General features: G+C 51.9%; 6 protein-coding genes across 6 annotated transcripts in view; 2 read left to right on the forward strand and 4 right to left on the reverse strand.

The window, feature by feature from the left end:
- Window positions 1–4256: 4256 nt before the first annotated feature.
- On the reverse strand, window positions 4257–10944 carry HO173_009620 (uncharacterized protein; the record flags this gene model as incomplete). The annotated part of the gene is made up of 6 exons (XM_037311510.1): window positions 4257–4413; window positions 4468–7142; window positions 7199–9885; window positions 9941–10612; window positions 10677–10717; window positions 10769–10944. The coding sequence occupies 6 exons, from the start codon at window positions 10942–10944 to the stop codon at window positions 4257–4259; spliced, it is 6408 nt and encodes a 2135-aa protein (XP_037161666.1).
- A 1489-nt stretch (window positions 10945–12433) lies between these two features.
- On the reverse strand, window positions 12434–13670 carry HO173_009621 (uncharacterized protein; the record flags this gene model as incomplete). Its single annotated transcript, XM_037311511.1, has 3 exons — window positions 12434–13149; window positions 13209–13514; window positions 13574–13670. The coding sequence occupies 3 exons, from the start codon at window positions 13668–13670 to the stop codon at window positions 12434–12436; spliced, it is 1119 nt and encodes a 372-aa protein (XP_037161667.1).
- An 820-nt stretch (window positions 13671–14490) lies between these two features.
- HO173_009622 (uncharacterized protein) lies at window positions 14491–15911 on the forward strand (the record flags this gene model as incomplete). The annotated part of the gene is made up of 2 exons (XM_037311512.1): window positions 14491–15238; window positions 15385–15911. The coding sequence occupies 2 exons, from the start codon at window positions 14491–14493 to the stop codon at window positions 15909–15911; spliced, it is 1275 nt and encodes a 424-aa protein (XP_037161668.1).
- A 178-nt stretch (window positions 15912–16089) lies between these two features.
- Window positions 16090–16681, forward strand: HO173_009623 (uncharacterized protein; the record flags this gene model as incomplete). The annotated part of the gene is made up of 2 exons (XM_037311513.1): window positions 16090–16601; window positions 16660–16681. The coding sequence occupies 2 exons, from the start codon at window positions 16090–16092 to the stop codon at window positions 16679–16681; spliced, it is 534 nt and encodes a 177-aa protein (XP_037161669.1).
- A 1465-nt stretch (window positions 16682–18146) lies between these two features.
- Window positions 18147–20458, reverse strand: HO173_009624 (uncharacterized protein; the record flags this gene model as incomplete). Its single annotated transcript, XM_037311514.1, has 2 exons — window positions 18147–19941; window positions 19989–20458. 2 exons carry the CDS (start codon window positions 20456–20458, stop codon window positions 18147–18149), a joined length of 2265 nt encoding a protein of 754 aa, XP_037161670.1.
- A 954-nt stretch (window positions 20459–21412) lies between these two features.
- HO173_009625 (uncharacterized protein) overlaps window positions 21413–21891 on the reverse strand; it is a gene marked incomplete at both ends in the record, with an annotated part of 762 nt that continues 283 nt past the window's right edge. The window contains one exon of the mRNA XM_037311515.1: window positions 21413–21891. This exon is cut by the window's right edge and continues 283 nt beyond it. Within this exon, the coding sequence (XP_037161671.1) occupies window positions 21413–21891 (479 nt within the window).

Below are 21891 nucleotides of genomic sequence, written 5' to 3' on the forward strand. Positions count from 1 at the left end.
GTACGAGAACTTAAGCTCGGTCGATGAGGGCATACTGTCTCACCTGTGCTGATCATGATTGGTTGAGTATCACACACAGCAGCATTTGCGTAGATGCTGTTCAAAGTCGAGAAGCATGGAGAGCAAAGGGTTCTGCAACTTCCAGATTCATCTCATCATCTCACCATCGCCTGCCTGCCTCCCAGTGCTGGCTTCCCGCTGCGGTCCCCCCGCCAACCAGGGGTTCCAACGTTCCGAATCTCGAGACTGCAAACCAAAAGCCTTGACGACTGCAGCCCAATGGAAGATCTCGACACCTTGCCCGCTACCCAAAATGTCGTTAAGATATCCTACTCTACGAGAACGCCACCACGGCAGAAAAAAGGGCACCGACACTAACCTCGTGACAAAGTTCAAGAGGAGGTCCAATAAGGAAGTCAGCATAGCGCTCCTATACAATGGCCTGAGTGAAGAATAGGCTTGCCGGATGGGCCAACACATCCCTTAACCTGTGCTGTGGGTGTGTGTGCCAAATGTCATTCACGGTCTCTAGCTACCAGAAGCGCAAAGGCGGCGGTCGCGATACCGACGCGAGGGGCTGAGATCGGTCGGTTGCCGAAGCACGAAATGAAATGGACGGTGGATGGGCAGGGGGATGGATGGATGGATGGAAGAAGGGACAGGCTAGACGTGCAAATCTTACCGAGGTGAGACAGGTCTGCGGCACGGAAGCGTGAGAGAGTCCGGCCAAGAGGCGGAGAAAGAGATATTGCGGTAGGTCAAGGGTGGCGAAGGTGGTGTCTTCCAAGGCTCCATAACGGTTGTTCGCCTCCATTTTCTGGACCGTGGATCCAGACATGTTCGACGGACCATTAATCCGACCAGTCCGAGGAATTTGTAAACGGTTGTAGAGCGGTTCGAGGGACGGAGGCGGCCAAACATCTGACCATGACGGGCGTCCAATGGGGCTGGTCGAAAAGGAACGCGAATCAGTCGTTCGGAATAGCTTCGAATTGGACCAGTGCGCGCCTGTGGACCACTAGGAGCCTTGAATGTCTTCCCGTCGGAATGATTCCCCGGTAAGAATGAGAGAGCGGACTGATTCGATTTCTCACTGCGAGGGGAAAAATAAAAAGAGAAAACGTCCTGGCGAGGAAGAGTCTGCGGATATTGCTCCATAGACAGTCTACCGGGAACTTTTCAACGGTGAGCTCTAAACGGCGCCAACAGCTCCGGCATTGACCACATGATCCAGCGTGCCAGTCCGTCAGGCACTCGAGATCGCCGAGTCTGCTAAAAAAATTTAAAAAATGTATCTTTGCAGCCTTCCCTCAAGACTAGGGAGAACATGGATCTTCAAGTAGATAAGAACAAGCCACGAAGTTCTGCACAAGGTCTAACTCTGTTCCGCTCTCGTTGTCCTAGTCATAGCCGTGTCTGAGGTCTTCGTCCTGGTGAAGTATAGCGGGACCATTGCAGGTCTCATTGGGTCATAAATCGCAAATTCTATCTACCATGAAACAGCGTCTAAGCGTATCAATCTCACTGCCACAAGTAGCGAACCATGAACAGCCCATCGTCTGCATCCGTGTTCCTATCCACAAGCTTCAATTCGTTTGCTATATATTCCAATCATAAAAACTCTCGAGGCTTATGACTCTGCGGTGTGGAAATGGCATGCCATATCAGCCCGGCCCGATCATCATTCCTTGTCGGTGCTTTCATGTGTACTTGACAACACGTTCGGTTCGACGCATGGGCAGCGCGGTACTTATTGTATCTGATGGACAGCATCGACCATGAACTATTGATTCCCGGAAATACCTTCGTCTGTTGGGTGTTTACTCGTCCGACCACGATCGAAGCAGAACGACGAATCGATAGAAGTGGGAAATCGGACTGTCCAGTCTAGGATGCGGGGACGGTATCCCTTTCGACGGAATGGACGGGATGGCACCCACGTTGTTGATACTCTTTGAACTTCCTTTGCAGCAGTCGCATCCAAGCATTATGAAATTTCCCCTCACCTTCTTAGGGACCCTACGCTCTTCTCATCATCTCCAGATCCAGCAGACATGACGCCACGCAGTTCCTCTAGATTCGCTTCGCCGTCCATATCAACCAGATGTTTGCGAAGCGTCTGCTCTCGCCGAGAATTTAGTGAGCAAGAGGAATGTCAGACGTAGAGTATTTTATTGGGTGACAACGCCCGTGGGCCGGATTACCTGTTCCGCGAGATCTGAGTGTGCCCCCTGGGACAACGTCGCGTCTCATTTTCTGTACGCTGACCGCGTGCAAATGCTACATTGCACGTGTCCAACAACCTGCATTCAAACACATCATCCAGAGCCGCCAACAAGAGCACACCAGGACTGACTCCCTTGTGCCCTCCAACCATAACCCGAATCCCCGTTCCCCACCGCAATTCCCCCTACAGCCATACAAGTAGCCAAATTTTATCCTCAGAGCTTCAACATTGCCAGACACGGCTCCAACAACAAACAAACAGTCTCACCTCATGAGCTCGGACAAGATTATCCGTCCGTCACGGCCTGCCCCTTGCCAAACAAAAGAGGTGTTGAGTTGAAGCAAACACCACATCACATCCTCAACACAGCAGCCGCACGCACACAGCCACTAATCGCCCAACCCCCAGATAACAAGGGTCACACTCACGCGTCCCCAAACCAGCCCAACCCCTCCACCCCGCCGCCTCCCGCCTCCCGCCATCCCCAAAAACACCGTCCAACCGCTCCCGAGAAAACCCCTCCCAGCGCCATCCATCCCGGTGTCAAAAAGCAGCATGGAGCATCGACCTTTTCCGTATCCGAACCAGACTCCAGAACCCGGGCACGCGGGCCCCACCACCAGTCGAGTAGAGTAGACAGCGAGGTTCCCGTATGCCGGCTTCTCGGCCTGACGCTCGCCAGCCGGTGCGGATCGGAACCCCGCCCCGAAGCACACGACGGAAGGGCCGCGATGACGACCAGGGCCGGCCGACTGGCGTTGGGGACGGCGTCGCGGCGCCGAAGCCTCGCCGATCCAGGATCCCTCTTTCGACCCTTCTCTCTCTCCAACCGAACCCAACGGCATACCGAACAGACCAACCATCGTTAAAAGCCAAGCAACGGGTTGGCCAGACGATGAATGCTCTTTGCGGCCTCCACCCCATCCGATCCCAAAAACAGACGACGTTAAGTTCGGAAGAACCTACCCCTACCCCTACACCAACCTACCCCCTACCCCTACCTACCCCTACCCCTACCCCTACCCCTACCCCTACCCCTACCCCTACCCCCTACCCCTACCCCTACCTACCCCTACCCCACCCCACCACCTCCCTAACCCATCACCCTCACCCCCTCACCCCTACCCCCACCCCACCCATCACCCACTCCGTCACCCACTCGTAAGACGCACAACTTCTCGCCAAGAAACCCCCCACCCCCACCCCATCGCCCCACCCCACCCCCCACCCCCATCGCACCCCACCCCATCGCACCCCACCCCACCCCGCGCAGACGGGCCATCGCGGACGGAGTGGAGTGTCGAGAAACGGCACAGGGCCAGCTGGGCACGACGACTCAGAGCACGACGGTGCCGGGTGGGGGCGGACGTGGGTCGGAGAGAGAGAGAGGGAGAGAGAGAGAGGGAGAGGGAGAGGGAGCGAATGGAGGGGGTTTGAGCGAAGAGGGCTGGGGTTTGAGCGAAGAGGGATGGGAAGGAGGTTTGAGCGAAGAGGGTGGGAATGGGATGACGGTGAACCGGGCGGAGGATGTGAGTATGGAGGAGGCGTTCGAAGGGGAGGACGGAGCTGCCTGGGAACGCCTGGCTGGTGTAGCGATGCGCTGGGCGTCACCTGGATCCGGGTGAATGGGTTAGTCAGGGGGGGGGGCATTTCCCTTTGCGGGTGTGAACGATTCGTGGGGGGGGGAAGAGAGGGGTGGGAGGGCAAGCGAGGGAACATGGGGGGGAGGGTGGATGGGTGGATGGGTGGACTATCGTGATACATTGTTGCGACATACATGGATTCGCCAAAGAGGATTCATAAGAGGCCGTGCAACGAACGATCTTCTAAGGAATCGAAACAAACGTCGAAACGAAGGCGTGAAAGTACAGACAAAAATCGCCGTGCAACCGTGATGCATGCGGAACAGGGAAGAAGGCATATCTTTGTCACTTTTCATTCCAATCGTACAAAATGCAGGTGCGTCTCCCGAATCCACCTTGGTCTCCCTGATATGCAGTAATCTTTGTTCCTCCGTGGTGTGGTGTGCTTAGGCACCCACGGCCTGTGCCTTCATCTGCTCTGGCTTGCCAATGATCTCATACGGAGCACGCTGGACGATACCGCCGGTCTTGGGAAGCTGAGTGCCAACGCCCATGAGGTAGGTATCGACGTCACGGGCAGCTTGGCGACCTTCGTTGATGCCCCTGCCGAATGTTAGCAACTGTCTGACGACCTGTAGTCGAACGAGGTTGGCTTACCAGACAATGAGCGATTGCCCACGGCGGCAGTCACCAGCGGCAAAGACGCCACCTAGGTTTGTGTTGTACTGCCCAGGAGGTGTTTTGACATTCTTGCGAGCATCCTTCTCGATCTCCGTGCCTAGAAGGCGGTCCTCGGGACCAAGGAACCCCATGGAGAGCAAAACCAGTTGCGCTGGGAAGAATTGCTCGCTACCCTCAACAGTCTTCATGTCCCAGCCGCCAGAGACACTCTTCGTCCACTCAACACGATGGATGTTGATACCAGAAACATGTCCCTCATCGTCACCAACGAATTCCTTGGACATGACACAATACTCGCGCGGATCCTTACCCATATGCGTCTTGACCTCCGTGTGACCGTAGTCGACACGATAGATCCTCGGCCACTGGGGCCACGGGTTGTCGCGAGCACGCTCAGCTGGTGGCTGAGGTAGAAGCTCGAAGTTTGTGACCGATTTAGCGCCATGGCGGACCGAAGTGCCAATGCAGTCATTACCGGTGTCACCACCGCCAATGACTATAACATCTTTGTCTTTGGCGGAGATGTATTCGCCATCCGAGAGCCCGGAGTCGAGAAGGGATTTGGTGTTACGATGGAGGAACTGCATTGCGAAATGGATACCCTCAAGCTCTCTGTTGGGAATCTTGAGATCACGAGCGACAGTGGCGCCGGTAGCAATGACGACAGCATTGTTCTCCTCGCGTAGAGATTGCAGGCTGACTTCGCTGTCAGGCCCGACGGAGCAGCTGGTGACGAAGTTGATGCCCTCTTCGGCCATGAAGTCGACACGGCGCTGAACGATGGTCTTGTCCAGCTTCATGTTGGGGATACCGTACATGAGTAGCCCACCAACGCGGTCAGAGCGCTCGTAGACTGTGACGGTGTGGCCCGCTCTGTTGAGCTGGTCTGCGGCTGCGAGGCCAGATGGGCCAGAGCCAATGACGGCAACGGTCTTGCCAGTGCGATTTTGAGGAGGGTTTGGTATCATCCAACCCATATCGAATCCTCGGTCGATGATGGCGCATTCGATGGACTTGATACCAACAGGATCCTCATTGATACCAAGAACGCAAGCACCTTCGCAAGGAGCGGGGCAGACACGGCCTGTGAACTCAGGGAAGTTGTTGGTCATCAGGAGGCGGTTGAGAGCATCTTGCCATTGGTTCTGGAAAACGAGCTCGTTCCACTTAGGGATGATATTGGAGATTGGGCAACCAGTATCAGACTGACAAAAAGGAACGCCACAGTCCATGCATCGAGCTGCCTGGTACTTCAAGCCGTCTTCATCCAGGCGAGAAGAAAGCTCTTTCCAGTCACGGGTCCTAGTCTCTGGCTTCCTGTACTTCTCGCTTCGCCTCTGGTACTTCATGAAACCCTTAGTCTTATCCAAAACCAGCGCAGATCTCTTCTTCTCTGCCTTGTTGTCACCCACACTCTCCTCAATATCGAGCATATCCTTCTTTTTCTCGTGAGCTTCTTTCTCGTGCATCTTTTTCCTCGATTCCTCGTGGTTGGACCGTACCGCGTTGCCTGGCAATATAGGCAATGGGTATTCCGCCTTCTTTGCAGCCTCTGCCTTGGCAGCCTCTTCAGCCATGACACGCTTGTAGTCCGTGGGCAAGACCTTGATGAACCTTGACAAAGCGCGGTTGAAGTCCAACAGGACACGAGCAGCAAGCTCAGAGCCAGTATAGTGATGATGATCTTCGATCAAGCCACGGACAAAAGCAATTTCAGATGGATCTTCAATACTGGAGATCTCGACCATCTCAGTGTTGACCTTGGATTCGAAGTCCTGGTTCATGTCAAGAACATATGCAATACCGCCAGACATACCGGCAGCGAAGTTGCGACCGGTGCCGCCCAAGATCAGAACACGTCCACCAGTCATATACTCACATCCATGATCACCAACGCCCTCCACGACGGCAGTGGCGCCCGAATTCCGGACTGCGAAGCGCTCGGCTGCCATACCACGGAAGTAGCAAGTCCCGCCTGTCGCACCGTACAAGCAAACGTTTCCAATCAAGACGTTCTCTTCAGCCTTGAAGACTGCAGATCGAGGTGGGTAGATGATCAGACGACCGCCAGAAAGACCTTTGCCAACATAGTCGTTGGAGTCACCTTCCAATTCTAGAGTGACACCAGGGGCTAGGAAGGCACCGAAAGATTGACCAGCTGAGCCCTTGATGTTCGCATGGATGGTGTCTTGAGGAAGACCCGCTTCACCATATCGTCTGCTGATCTGGTAAGACAGTGTCGCGCCCAATGCCCGATCAGTGTTGACAATGTCACACTCAATACGGCAGGGTCGGCCTTTCTCGAGAGCCAGCTCGGATTCAAAGATGAGCTTGTTATCGAGTCTGACGTGTAGCTTATGGTCTTGCTTTCGCACGTTATAAGTCGCAACACCGGGTCGCAGTTGATGGGCTGGGGTAAGGATGAGGCCAAAGTCCAGGTTTTCGGTCTTGGGTGTACGGAGGTCTTCGCGCATCTTCAGGGTCTCAACGTGGCCAACCATTTCATTGACGTTGCGGAAGCCAAGCTTAGCCATGATGGCTCGGAGCTCGTTAGAGACGTAGTAGAAGAAGTTGATGACATGCTCGGGCGTGCCTTGAAATTTGGCACGAAGTGCTTTGTCCTGAGACGCAATGCCGACAGGGCATGTGTTCTAATGGAAGTTGAGTCAGCATTTGCATAAATCAGAAACCGCTACAGGGACATTACCAGGTGGCATTTCCTCATCATAATACACCCCATGGCAATGAGAGGAGCGGTAGCAAATCCAAACTCTTCAGCGCCCAACAAACATGCAATTGCGACATCTCGGCCTGTACGTAGCTGACCATCAGTCTGTACAATGATACGCCCTCGGAGATCGTTGAGCACCAGAGTCTGGTGAGTCTCCGCAAGGCCAAGCTCCCATGGCAGACCGGCGTACTTGATACCAGTCCATCGAGAGGCACCAGTTCCTCCGTCATGTCCAGAAATCAACAGGTGGTCTGCTTTGGCCTTTGCGACACCTGAGGCAACGATACCAACACCGGTTTCAGAGACCAGTTTCACTGATACACGTGCTCGAGGGTTGGCGCATTTGAGATCGTAGATCAACTGCTTGAGATCTTCAATGGAGTAGATGTCGTGATGCGGAGGAGGCGAGATGAGACCAACGCCGGCAGTTGAATGTCTTGTGCGAGCGATGGGTCCAGAAACTTTGTGGCCTGGCAATTCGCCACCCTCACCGGGCTTAGCGCCCTGAGCCATCTTGATTTGTAGCTCATCAGAATCGGCCAGATAGTTGGATGTCACACCAAATCGGCCAGAGGCGACCTGCTTGATAGCAGAGCGCATGGTATCTCCGTTCTCAAGGATCTGGCTCCGCTCGGGGTCTTCACCGCCTTCACCAGTGTTTGACTTGCCGCCGAGTCTGTTCATGGCGACGGCCAAAGTTGAGTGGGACTCCATGGAGATTGAGCCGTAGGACATGGCACCAGTGACAAAGCGACGCACTATCTCCGTCCATGGTTCAACTTGATCGATGGGTATAGAAACTCTCTGGTCAAAGTCAAAGTCCAGCATGCCACGGAGAGTGCAGTTCTTGATCGCCTCATATTCTGACATAGAATATGCCTCATAAGACTTGTCGTTCTTTGTTCGGACCGCATCCTGGATGTTGGCAATAGCCACCGGGTCATTGACGTGGGGTTCACCCCCATCTCGCCAATGGTATTCGCCGGATTCCGCCAGACCAGGAATATTGTGAATGTCACGAGTTGGGAAGCCCTTCTCGTGGAAAGCGAAAGCATCTTGGGCGATAAGCTCGAAAGTCATGCCACTGATGCGGGTAGCTGTTCCAGTGAAACATTGGTCAACCACACTGTTATCGACTCCCAGAGCTTCGAAAATCTGTGCCCCTTTGTAGCTTTGCAGTGTAGAGATACCCATCTTGCTCATGACCTTCAGGATCCCTCCATCGCAAGAATACTTGTAGTTGTCAATGATTTGCTCATCAGACAATTTCTTCCTGATAAGCCCCTCGCGATTCATCTTGAGGATACACTCCATGGCCAAGTAGGGACAGACAGCATCGACACCGTAGCCAAGCAGGACACACATGTGATGCACTTCACGAGCCTCAGCAGTCTCAACGATGAGAGCTGCCTGGGATCGCCACTTGTTGCGGACCATATGGTGATGGACCATGCCAGTAGCCAAAAGTGCAGAGACAGGAACGCGCTCGGCGTTGGTGTTTCGATCAGACAAGATGATCACTCTGTCCTTGTTCTCGATTCCTTCCGTTACCGACTCGCAAATCCGGTCCAATGCATCAATGTAGCCCTGGATGCCCTCCTCCTTGGGGAACGTGATGTCAATCGACTTGACGGTCCACTCGCGATACAGTGTAGTAATGTTCTTCACGGCGTTAAAATTCTGGATGGAAAGAACAGGAGAGGGAAGCATCAGACGGTGGCACTGGGATGAGCCCATCTCGAGCAAATTGCCTTGAGGACCAACGTAGCATTCTAAAGACATGACGATGGCCTCACGGATGGGATCGATGGGAGGATTAGTGACTTGGGCAAAGAGCTGACGGAAGTACTCATAAAGAAGTCGTGGCTGTTGCGCGAGACATGCGAGAGGTGCGTCGTTGCCCATTGAGCCCAGCGCTTCCTTCGAGTCTGCAGCCATGGGGCCCAGTAGCAGACTGACTTGTTCAAATGAGTAGCCGAAGGCCTTCAACATCGGATCTTCCTGCACTTTGGTTTCATTGAGCTTGTACCCAAGATCCATGCCCCCCTCATCAAGACGCTGGTATACGCTAGGAAGCTCTATGAGTTCCTTTTGCAGCCATGATCTGAAATCTTGTCGAGTAGACACATTGTGCTTGAGCTCTGCGTCATCTACGATGCGACCTGCTACAGTATCAACGAGAAGCATTTTGCCAGGCTGCAGTCGGCCTTTTTGCACAATTTTCTCTGGTTCAATAGCAATCGTCCCGACCTCGGATGCACAGACAATACGGTCATCGTCCGTAACATAGTATCTGCAAGGTCGTAATCCATTTCTGTCCAGGTTTGCACCGCAGTATCTGCCATCGGCGAAGGTGAAGAGCGCTGGGCCATCCCAAGGCTCCATCAAACAAGCTGCCCATTCATAAAATGCGGCCTTCTCAGGGTCCATCGCAGCATTGTCCTGCCAAGCCTCGGGTATCATGATCATAATGGCTTCGGGGAGGGAGAGAACCCCGTTGATGGTCAAAAGCTCGAGCACATTATCGAAAGCGGCGGAATCAGAACCTCCGTCCTCAACGATCGGGTATAATTGATCCAGCTCGTCTTTGAAGAAGTCTGACTTCATGACACCCTCTCTTGCTCTCATCCAGTTCTTGTTGCCTCGTAGCGTATTAATTTCACCTGTAGTTCCTTAGTCGATGGTGCTCAAATAGTCATGCGGTGGATTGCGGCTTACCGTTGTGAGCTGCCCATCGCAGTGGCTGAGCCCGATCCCAGCTGGGGAATGTGTTGGTCGAAAATCGCGAATGCACCAGGGCAAAGTGGCCTTCATAGTCGACAGACACCAAATCATGGTAGTACTGGTACACCTGGACGGGTGACAGCTGGCCCTTATACACGATGTTCTTGTTGCTCAGCGAGCACAGGTAGAACCAATTGTGTAGGCCAATGGTATGGGTGGCGCGCTTTCGTAGAACGTAGAGCTGACGCTCGAAATGTAGCTCGTCGAAGTTTTCAGCATCCGTGATCTCCGGTGCATTCCCATTGCCATAAGCCGACTTCAAAACGACGAAAGGCTGCAGGATCAATGGCTCTCTTGAAAGCGCCGCTGGCCCCAGCAAGCTTGAATCCCGAGGTACCTCTCGCCACCCGAGCACCCTCAGGCCCAAATCTTCCGCGATGTCATCGAACTTGGTTGTGGACTCCTTAAGGATCTCTGTGTCAGGTTTGAAAAAGAGATTTCCTGCAGCGTACTGACCCTGCGGAGGCAGATCGAACCCTGTCTCCTTTGCGAAGTTCTTGATGAAGAATTTGTGGGGCATCGAGGTCATGACACCTGCGCCATCGCCGTCTCGGGCGTCGGAGCCAACGGCCCCTCGATGGGTCATGTTGCATAGTAGGTTTTGTGCTGTGCCCCACCATATGTCAGTTTGGCTTGTAGGATCAAAGGGTATACGTGGCAGATTGCTCACCATCGCTGATGATCTTGTGGCTCGCATTGCCCTTTATGTGGCTGTCGAAAGGTCAGCGAAGATTCTTGCCACCGGGACTGGTAGGTACTGACGCAGCGAAGCCAACACCACACGCATCTTTCTCGTACTCAGGGTCGTAAAGACCCTGCTTCACGGGCAGAGCCCCGGCCCATGACCGGTTCTCCGGGGTGTTTTGGTACTCGTATACACTGGCAGACGACTGTTCTTCCTCTATTTGTGGTCCATAAATTTCCTCCACGAGACCCATCCTACGGAGGGCGACCGTTGGTATTCTTTCCGCGCGCAGACTGAAATGTGGTTGGTAATTTGCAATTTGGAACTTGGTAGAGCCTTTGGGACTTTTGAGGTTGACGACTTGAAAGTTTGGCAGAGGTAGAAGAAGGTGTTTGAGAAGGCTGTTGTGGGGGAAGAGTTATGGGAGGGGGGAAATGGAAGAAGTAAAAGGTAAGAAAGAAGAAAATAAAATTATTGGTCGAGGCGAAATGAACCCCACACTGTTCGACTTTGCCACGGATTGATTGATGACGCAGCGGAAAGTACAAGCTACAAGCAAAAGTAAAGTATTCGGAAGTTTGTTCCTCTTTGTTCCCCAGTCCAGCTAGAGAAAGGCAGAGAAATAGGCAGAGAAATAGGCGGCGGAGATGTTGTGCAGTTGTGTTTTGTAGTTTGCAGTTTTGCCGTTGATTTTTGAAGTAAATTCGTTCGATAGAGATAAGCGACGATGGACCAATGGGAAGAGCGGTTTTTGAGATCTTTGCAGTATTAGTGCGTAATAGAGAATAAACTTCATGCACTCCACTTTTTCCACTCTGATATTTCACCTTTCCTATATCGTATTCCCATGCATATCATAGGACAAAGATACTGTCTTTTCAACTGGTAAGAATGATGCCGGTGTTTTGGTAAATGATAATCTACAACCGTATGACTGGAAGATCATCATCTCTACATTCATGCTTTTGCTCAGCCTGGCCAATGGACCATATCATAGCAAGACTCATTGCGCTTGAGGACAATTGACTAAAAGCGAAAATCCGAATACGACTTTTGGTGCGCCTACTGGAAGGACACGTCTTCGAGCATGATCACCCCTCTGCCCAACTCCCGGACCTCTAGGCTCTATCGACTTTATCTCCTGACGGCCGCCCATCTGGTTGCGTCCGTCCAATGGCTTTCACTTCACAGATCTCGGGGCTGACCGGGCCCAGGCCTTCGTCTGCGAGCCACACAAAAGTTCCGAAATATCATCTACGTCCATCAGTGCAGGACCAGCGCCCAAAGGCGGGGAAACCGTACAGCTATTACCCTGGGACTCGTTGCTGCTGTCGGGCGAGCACCAACCATTTGGGGGAAGTACCTAGTACCTAAAACGTTCCGTCTGTGCCAGCAAGGATTTCTGAACCTTGAGCTGAAGCAGGCCTGCCCCGCCCATGTCGCTTGTTATAGAATCACACTACGTTTCGACCCTGACAGATTGTGATTGGTTCGCTTAGGTATGAATCTGCACAATGAGATTTTGCTGTCATCAAGCTTTCAAGTTGGCTCCCAAGTCTGGTGGCAGCCAAGAGGTCGTGTCGGAGCTGCAGAGTGGCATTCCGGCTTGTGGAAGGTATAAACTCGAGCGTGCTTCTGCTTCTCAGGCTTCTCAGGTGTCTCAATCCCAAACATTGGGCCGAGCGAGGAGCGTCAGAATCTTATTCTCGCCTGATTTCAATATGATTCGTTACGGAGTTTCCTTAAGAAGCTTTCCTGACTTTCAACTCCTCGATCCATCCAGCTGCTCTCGCCTTGAGCAGTACATTGATTCTTACAATGCCGTCCACGATTTCCATGCCATCACTTCCTAGCACCTTCCCCAGACTCACTTTCTTGCCCACCTTGATCAACCCTCCGCTGCCAGTCTCCATGTAGAATTCCACAGATCCAAGCATGTACTCGTGTTTCTCATCCCACGGCAATGGAAATATGTACTCCAAGTGGTTGGGAACTGTATCTGTTTCCGAAAAGGCTTTAACGAAATCCGATTGCAAGTGGAGCGGGTAGAGCAGCACCACTGGAAACATTAAGGTGCTGGTGGGAGCAATTGGATCTGGTGACAGGTGAATAGATGCGTCTTCCATTTCGGGGGGCTGTGCAGTATTGCGCATGCGGATGTTGCGAGCGCGAAGTGCAGTCTTTAACATGAACCTTTCTTTCTGTGCACGCTGTTCGCGCTCCCGCTTCTTCTGCTCGATGGCGCTCAGCGATGTGTGCCGGGCCTCGATCTTAGTGGCAAATCCCTTCAAGGCGGCGTTTGAAGGGTCAATTGTAAGACCCCGAGTACAGGCGTCCGAAGCTTCGGCAAGCTTGTCGAGAGCAAAGAGAGCAAGAGAAGAGCGGTAGTATGCTTTGACGTTCTTGGGATTAAGGCGAAGGGCTGATGCGCAGTCGAGGGTTGTAGATCGGTGATTTTCTGCGTAGATGTAAGCTTTGGGTCTGCATGAGCTAGAGTCGGAGACTGGGAGAACATACTCAACTCCAAATTGCAAAGCGCTCGGTTGACGTAGCAAGCTTCTTCAAGCTCCTTTTGCTTCCTTATTTCTGCTTCGTCTTCTGCAATTGAAGGCTTCTCCCCAGTCTCCTCCGGTGATCTGAGCGAGCGAACCATTTTCCTCTGCGCAAGCACAGCAAGACCCTTGGTATAGTACTCTTTCCCATCCTTCCACCGCTTCATTTTGACCACCTCGTTTCCCTGCTCTTTGAAGCCTTGGGCGATCTCGGCTGGAGTGCCTTCGTATTGTAGTGCTCGAAGAGCATCAAGCTCCACATTCTCTCCGTCTAGCCTGTTCTTAGATATGAATACGCTCCTCGACTGAAGTCTGCCACATGCCACATACCTTCGCCTTCGGCGCTTTCAAGGGAAGTCATAAACAATGGTGTACGGTTCATCATCTGTACAATTTCATCTGCGGTATGAGACCGTACAGATGCCATATGAGGCGGTAGTGCCGGTGTGGTTCCATTTTGCTCTAGCCGGCTTGCATCAATTGGAAATGGGGTGGAATCTGAGGAAGCTGCTGGGAACACATCGGGGCGGAGGGTGGTGCATGAGCTGGCGCTGGGGGAAGATTGAGATTGAGCGACTCATGGAAGTTGTCTGGAAGCTCTTCAAACCGACTCATGATTGTAGTTGATGGTAAATTTTCACATGATCAATGGGGTTTCAGCGATGGCCAGGTTGGAATCCCTCTTATGATGATTTGAGATTTCTGACTGCAGAGTCCTAAGTTCAATTAATATGTCCTGTCCGAAGTCAAGCTAAGTACTCTAAGCGAGATCTTTATCTTATCGTAGTACCAAATATGACGTTGCGAAGTGCAGACAAAAAAGGATGGAATTAAATTCTCCCATTCTGTGTCTGATTCTTTTCAAGTCTGACTATAAATCATTAAATTAATATTAAAAGTGACATTTAGCATAGACGAAGCTCATTAGATACTTGAGTTTCCATAGCTTTCGGAGATAAGTTGGGAATTTCGCGGCGATTCAGTGTTGTCGCGAAGTTTGTAGAAGGTTCTCTTGGGTGGTGGAAGACGCTAGAAACGCCGAGAAAGAAGTTTCGATGCAAATTTCACCAGCCTCACATTCTCATATTTAATTGTCTTCTTCACAACAGCACAACTCTTCCTCTACAACTTCACACTCTACTACTCATCTCTCTCTCCCTCTCTTTTTACGCCTGTCACGACAATAGACTACAGTCGAATTAAATTGTTATCCACTTAACATCACCTTGATCACATAAACACGCATCATGGCACCAGCTATTGGTATCGACCTGGGCACGACATACTCGTGCGTAGGTATTTACCGTGATGACCGAATTGAGATCATTGCAAATGACCAGGGCAACCGCACCACTCCCTCCTTCGTTGCCTTTACCGACACAGAGCGTCTCATTGGTGACTCGGCCAAGAACCAAGTCGCCATGAACCCCAGCAACACAGTCTTCGACGCAAAGCGTATGATTGGACGCAAGTTCGCAGATGCTGAAGTGCAGGCCGATATGAAACACTTCCCCTTCAAGGTCGTTGACAAAGCGGCCAAGCCAGTCATCCAAGTCGAGTTCAAGGGCGAGACGAAATCTTTCACCCCAGAAGAAATCTCCTCAATGGTGTTGACCAAGATGAGGGAGACTGCGGAATCATACCTGGGTGGCACTGTCAACAACGCTGTTGTCACTGTCCCCGCATACTTCAACGACTCTCAGCGTCAAGCCACCAAGGACGCTGGTCTGATTGCTGGTCTGAACGTTCTCCGTATCATCAACGAGCCCACCGCGGCAGCCATCGCCTATGGTTTGGACAAGAAAGCCGAGGGTGAACGAAATGTGCTCATCTTCGATCTGGGTGGAGGAACCTTCGACGTCTCTCTCCTAACCATCGAGGAGGGTATCTTCGAGGTCAAATCCACTGCTGGTGACACTCACTTGGGTGGTGAGGACTTCGACAACCGTCTGGTCAACCACTTCGTCGGGGAGTTCAAACGAAAGCATAAGAAAGGTTAGTGATCATTCCCTCCCATCTCTTTTACTTGAATTCTCTTTGTTTGAAATGGCCTCTTCCTCGGATGGACTGAGGTTCCTTCCCTCCTTTGGCAGATGTGCCGTTCCTTACTACTTGTTCATTTACTAAACGTTTATCACCAGATCTATCTTCCAACGCCCGTGCCCTGCGTCGTCTCCGAACTGCTTGCGAGCGGGCCAAGCGAACTCTCTCCTCATCAGCACAAACCTCGATCGAGATCGACTCACTCTTCGAGGGCATTGACTTCTATACCTCCATCACTCGTGCTCGTTTTGAGGAGCTCTGCCAAGATCTCTTCCGCTCCACCATGGAGCCCGTTGAGCGTGTCCTCCGCGATGCCAAGATCGACAAGTCCTCGGTTCACGAGATGGTCTTGGTCGGTGGTTCTACTCGTATCCCCAAGGTCCAGAAGCTTGTGTCCGACTTCTTCAACGGCAAGGAGCCGAACAAGTCCAATCAACCCCGACGAGGCTGTTGCGTACGGTGCAGCCGTCCAGGCAGCCATCCTTTCCGGCGATACATCATCCAAGTCCACCAACGAGATTCTCCTCTTGGACGTTGCGCCATTGTCCTCCGGTATCGAGACCGCTGGTGGTGTCATGACTGCGCTCATCAAGCGCAACACCACTATCCCCACCAAGAAATCTGAGGTCTTCTCCACCTTCTCGGACAACCAGCCAGGTGTGCTTATCCAAGTCTTCGAGGGTGAGCGTGCCCGCACCAAGGACAACAACCTGCTCGGAAAGTTCGAACTCTCCGGTATCCCACCTGCGCCTCGTGGTGTCCCACAAATCGAGGTTACCTTCGATCTCGATGCCAACGGTATCATGAACGTCTCTGCTCTTGAGAAGGGCACCGGTAAGACCAATAAGATCGTCATCACCAACGACAAGGGCCGTCTGTCAAAGGAAGACATCGAGCGTATGTTGTCTGAAGCTGAGAAGTACAAGGCTGAGGATGAGGCCGAATCTGCTCGTATCTCCGCCAAGAACGCACTCGAGTCATACGCATACTCATTGCGCAACACTATCGGTGATCCCAAGGTCGACGAGAAGCTCGATGCTTCAGAGAAGGAGACTCTCAAGGCCGAGATCGATAAGACTGTCAACTGGTTGGATGACAACCAGACTGCTACGGTAGAAGAATACGAAGGCCAACAAAAGCAGCTTGAAGGTGTTGCCAACCCTATCATGGTTAAGATGTATGGTGGCGCTGGCGGCGAGGGTGGTATGCCAGGCGGTATGGGTGGTATGGGTGGCATGCCAGGTGGAGGAATGCCCGGCGGTGGCTTCCCAGGTGCTGGTGGCCCTGGTGGTGCAGCTGGTGGCGATGACGGACCGTAAGTTCTAATCTTTCGACTGCTGACAAGGTCGATCGTGTACTAACTGTCTTGGCAGAACCGTTGAGGAGGTCGATTAAAGCAACCACGCCCAATTTCCTTACTTTCGACTGCGCTGCTCCGCGCCCCCATAGATGCGAATACGCCCAGTCCTAGTTCTACTTAGAAGAGCAACTTTTGCTACGATGATGCATTTCGCGAAAGGAGAAAAGCTGGTGCTTTCGGCGTGTAATTAGACTTGTGTGCTCATGTTAGCGAGGTTTAAATGAATTGCTACATTTTCAAACTCATCCACTGTGCACCTTCCAACAACCCCAGAGTGACTCCCTCCGTCCCATCTGCAACATCGCCATTATGACACCACATTGAATATCCCATCACACGTGTAGATACGCCATCCACGTCGTATCAACCCACCCTCCCCCCCCCATTTCCCCAAACGTTACCCTCCGACCCGCCCCGTCCCATTGCATTGCCTCCAAGACCAACCTCCACCACCGTACCTAGACAAATCCCATCCCCCCTACCCCACAGCCCAGCAACCAGAACAAACATCACCAATCAATCAATGAATGAATGAATGAATGAATGAATGACTCCTCCCCAACCCCAACATCCAGCCCTACAACCCCACCCATTTAACCCCCTCCCCAATCAGACAACCTCGACCGTCCCGTCATTCCCGTCGTCGAGTCCAGCACGCCGGCGCCCGCGCCCGTAACGGGTAGCCCCCATTTCCGCGTTTCGGTTCTTCGGGATGTGTAGGGGATGGGGATGGGGGGGGGGGATGGGGATGGGGGTTGCAGCCGCGATAGAGACAGACAGACAGACAGACAGACCAACAGAACCGAGTGATCACTCCTTTTTCCTAACATGAACATGAACATGAACATGAACATGAACATGAACATGAACATGAACATGAACATGAACATGAACATGAACATGAACAAAAGAACATGAACACGAACATACATATTACCCTCCCGCCCTCCCTCACCTTGTAATCTAGAGGAGAAGCGATTCAAGAGGGTGAGCGAGACTACACACAACAGTTTTACATACAAGCCAGGTGCACCGTTTTCGATCGCTGTGGGGGGAAGGAAGGAAGGGGATCTACTACATATACGTATGTGTTAGGTCTAAGACGCGCGAATGCTATTGCTTGACCACCCACCCACCCGTCTGTCCGGGTTCTGGGTCGACGGTGGCAAGATTGACGGTATGTCATACGCTGTTTGTGTCCGGGTTAAAAGCACGAGGTTGAGGATTTTGGACGGTTTGAATCAATGGTTAGAATTTGCCCCTGAGAAAGGTGCTTTCGATTCATTCACAGAGCTAATAAAAATACAATGCTTCCATCTCTATGTCTGTCCATAGGTATCATCCGATTCAAACCCCTATTAAAGGCCTTCGCTTCACAGCAAATCAATGATCGTGGGTATCATAAATCAATAATCCTATCCTTGTAGCCTCTTCGGGCGGGAGTAACAGAGCGACTCCACACCTTTTGCGTCGTTCTGGTGGCACGCAAACCCCCCAGATTCAACGTATGCGTCTCCTCTTTCCGGGACTTCCCACCGCTTCGTCCCCGCCAGCGGCGCCATCGTCCACCGTGTTAGCCGGACTCGTGGCCTCACTGCTGCCTGCTTCCGTGACTCTGCCTCCTCCTGCGCCGTCGGTACTGAACATGTTTTCCCCGGTGTCTGCCCCATTGTCACTAGGGGGCGCGTCGACACTGAAGTCGTAACTCGGTAGGTTGCCATTGCTGTTCGACCAGTCATAATCCCCGTTGAGATTATTGTCGCCGTTGAAGTAGTCGGTCGTATTGAAAATGTCGTCAAAGCCCAGTTCCGGGTTTGCATTGTTGTGGTTCTGATCCGTTACTCCCGGAATCGAACCAGTCGGACTCAATGGGACCACATTACCCATCAGGTTCTCCATACGCGCGGATTGCTCCTGCAATTGTTGTTGGATCTGGTTGATGCGATTCCGTTCCAACTCGAGTTGTTCGATATTGGAACCGGCGGTACTGCCAATCGGACTGTAGGACGTTAAGCTACTGTTCCCGTGGTTTGCGCCATTTTGAGGGCTATTAGCCAGTTCATTGGACATCATGCTCAGCATGTCCTCCCGCTGGCGTGGTGTCAAATTGTTACTATTTTGCAAATGAGAGAAAGCTTCAGGAAATTCCATCCGGGTGCTGGTGGAATCGTTCCGAGATAGCGCATTTGCGTTGTGCGAATTGATCACTGACATTATGTCTGCCTCGGGCATTTGCTGGTCAGCGTCGTGGTTTGGCTTGATCTGGGGCGATTGGGAGGACCGATTGGAAGAGGTACCGCGGTCAGAGAGTTCTCGAATTGCTGGAGAATCCATGTTGGAGCGAGATCTGGTAGGATATTCGTAGCTGTCTGGAGTCGCTTTGCCGTAGGATTGGTTGTAATTCTTGGGACTGTCCAGGGTCGTAGCTGGCGAATTCGCACTACCGTCTTTGAGAAGTAATGGCTGTCTTCGGAACGGCTGCTGCTGACTTTGAACATTGCTCGGACTCTGAGTATTGTCATCGCCAACCTCGACAACATTACCCTGGCCTTGCTTATTTGGCAGACCGTTGAAGAGGTTTCTCATGTCCATTGTCGTTCCTTGATCGAGATTCTTGTTGTAGATTGTCGCAAGAAAGGTTAGGATAGCGTTGATGGAGTTATCATGTTGTTCATGCATGTGGTGGAAAGCCTTTGCCTGATGGTAGAGCTGATCATGCCTTATTTGTGTCATGTTCAGCAGCTTGGTGATCTTGACCTGGTTGGCTCGGATGTCTGCGAGCTCCTGCTGGATTGCTGCGAATTGGTCAGGTGGAAGACTAGTCCCGGCATTGCCTAGCATGAGAGGCTGCCGGCCAGTGCCTATGCCGGTACCACTGTCAATCGGTCCATAATTTGGGGGTATCGAGCTATCTCGGTTGAAGGTGTCATCGACTTCCTCATCCGCATCTTCTTGCTTTGCTCTTGTGCCTCCCTTCCCAGTGCCCTTCATTGGAGCGTTCTTCGGCTTTTGAATCAGCCATAACAGATTCGGACGGTCTCTCTGGAAGTATGGGTTTGAATACTCGCTAGGGCTTTTGTTCTTTCTCTCGCCAGCTTTCATGGAACCATCGGATAGAGCCACCTGCTTATGAAATCCATACATATTCAGCTGTCGCACGAATGAGGCGTAATTGTTGTGCTTGAACAGTTCTGGTATCAAGGTTCTCGCAAACTCATCCTCGTCGATGACGATGAAAGAGTCTCCTTTCCTAGACCACCGTATCAAACCTTCCTTAGCTGGATCTTTGAGGAAACTATGCACGTTAGCTTGAACTCCTACATAGAGGCTGTGGTGCCTTACCTGCTAAGCTTCTGCACGAACGGCGGTATCTGCTTGCGCTTTGCTTCCGCGTCCCTCTTTGCCCGCAGAGCTTGCTGATCCAGGTCATCTTCCTGATTCGAATAGCCTTGTGAAGGCCCTTGCATTTCATAGCCTGGCGCTGGCGGAAATTCGTTCATTGTATTGTTGTTATGGTACTTCACCATATCCATCTGATTGTCCGGCATGTATCGCATAGCTTTACTGGGTGCTGGAGAAGAGGGCATCTGTTCTTTGAAGTACGGATTACCTTGATCGCGGTAATTGTTCAACAAGGCTGTGGATTCAAGATTCTGGGGCATGTGGCTGAGTACATCGGCTTGAGTTGGGTATTGATACTGATCCCGCGCTGCGTAACCGTGGCTGTTGGACATATCTGGAGAGTTGGGAAGGCCATTGGATTGCGATTGGTGGGGGACGAGCATAGCTTTCCCGGCGCGGAGGGTGGGCATTGTTGGAGACTGGCTATTGCGTGTCCCTATTTCTTGTACCTCCGGCTGTCGCGCAAAGGCCCCAGACGCTGAACGCTTCAGTGAAGCCCGTTGCGCTTGCATTGAATTCCTCTGTACTCTGAACGCCGTAGATGTGTCACTGCTCCTCGGATAAAGCCACGGCTTCCCGAGTCTTCCAATGGGATCAGGCGGCCCCAGGTCCCAGTCTTCAAGCAGGTTGGTGCTTCCCGAGCATGGGGTCGCTGTTGGAGGCAAAGTATCGAGAAACTTACGGAGCGCGGAGCACGGAGTGTGGAGTAGGATCTAGAAGACGGTACGATCTAGTAGAAGGGCGACGGAGGATTATGAAGGTGTTTGGGGCGGCAGCCTGATCACGCAAGGCTTTGGTCACAGAGCGGCGTTGTTGATGTGTCTCTTGCAGCTGTATCAGTCAGACACATGCAACGGACGCAACATACATGAAAGAATTGTTGTTCAAGGAGGGTAGGCGCCTAGAGAGATTTGAGGAACTGCTCTGGGACAATCCCGGAAAGAGGTGGAAATGGAGTGAGGCAAGTGTGCTTTGGAGTCAATATCTGAGGCGCATGAAAGGTTACATGAAAGTATGGACAAGAAATAGAGAGTTCTGGTACACAGATATAGAAATATGAGTTGGCGCGACGCAATTGCAATGACTATCACACAATATCTGTAACTCCGAAAGACCTGTATGATATCAATCAGCCTTATGACATAATTGGGCTGTTCTTATTGGTCTGCTATCCGAGAATCATAAGCGCGAGCCGCAGCTACCAATGAACAACAGCTTCCAAACCTGAATTCTCTCTACATGTAGGAAAGGGCGGGGCACTTAAACAACCACGTGGGTGTTGGAGATGGGTTTTTCATTATATGGGCTACTTCCCTGACCTAAGCTCTATCTACTCTTAAGTTCATGATCCAGTGTAAGAATCTTCACCCCTTCTCACCCGCTCTCCTATCTGGTATTCGGCCCCGATCTCTATCCCTATCCCAGGCACTACTCCCACCCATCCTAGCCATTTTTTTCGCTCTCTGCTCCTCCCTGATATCCTTCGCCTTCTCCCTAGGATCAATCACAACCAGCTCCTCCTCGTTCTTTTTCTTCCAATTCAAATCCTTGCCCAACCTGTCCTTTTCAAAGCTCAAAGCATGATACATCCATCCTTGATTATCATCATCCTGCCCGTTGGCATTGTTTGACATTTCATTGTACCACGACTGACATGACTGGCAGTTGGCAATAAAGTGAAGATCGCATAATTTTGCTTCATCATCATCATCATCATCATCATCATTGATTACTTCTTTTTTGTCATGACCATTGACTCCGTCTTGCTTGTCTTGCTCTTGAGTCACATGTGTTTTGGCGGGTTCAATCTTTGGAGGTGCCTGTTCCAGCTTAGCGCGGAATG

The sequence above is a fragment of the Letharia columbiana genome, assembly GCF_014066305.1.
Source record: "Letharia columbiana isolate WasteWater2 chromosome Unknown Sc0000041_s0, whole genome shotgun sequence".
NCBI classification, from domain to species: Eukaryota; Fungi; Ascomycota; class Lecanoromycetes; order Lecanorales; family Parmeliaceae; genus Letharia; species Letharia columbiana.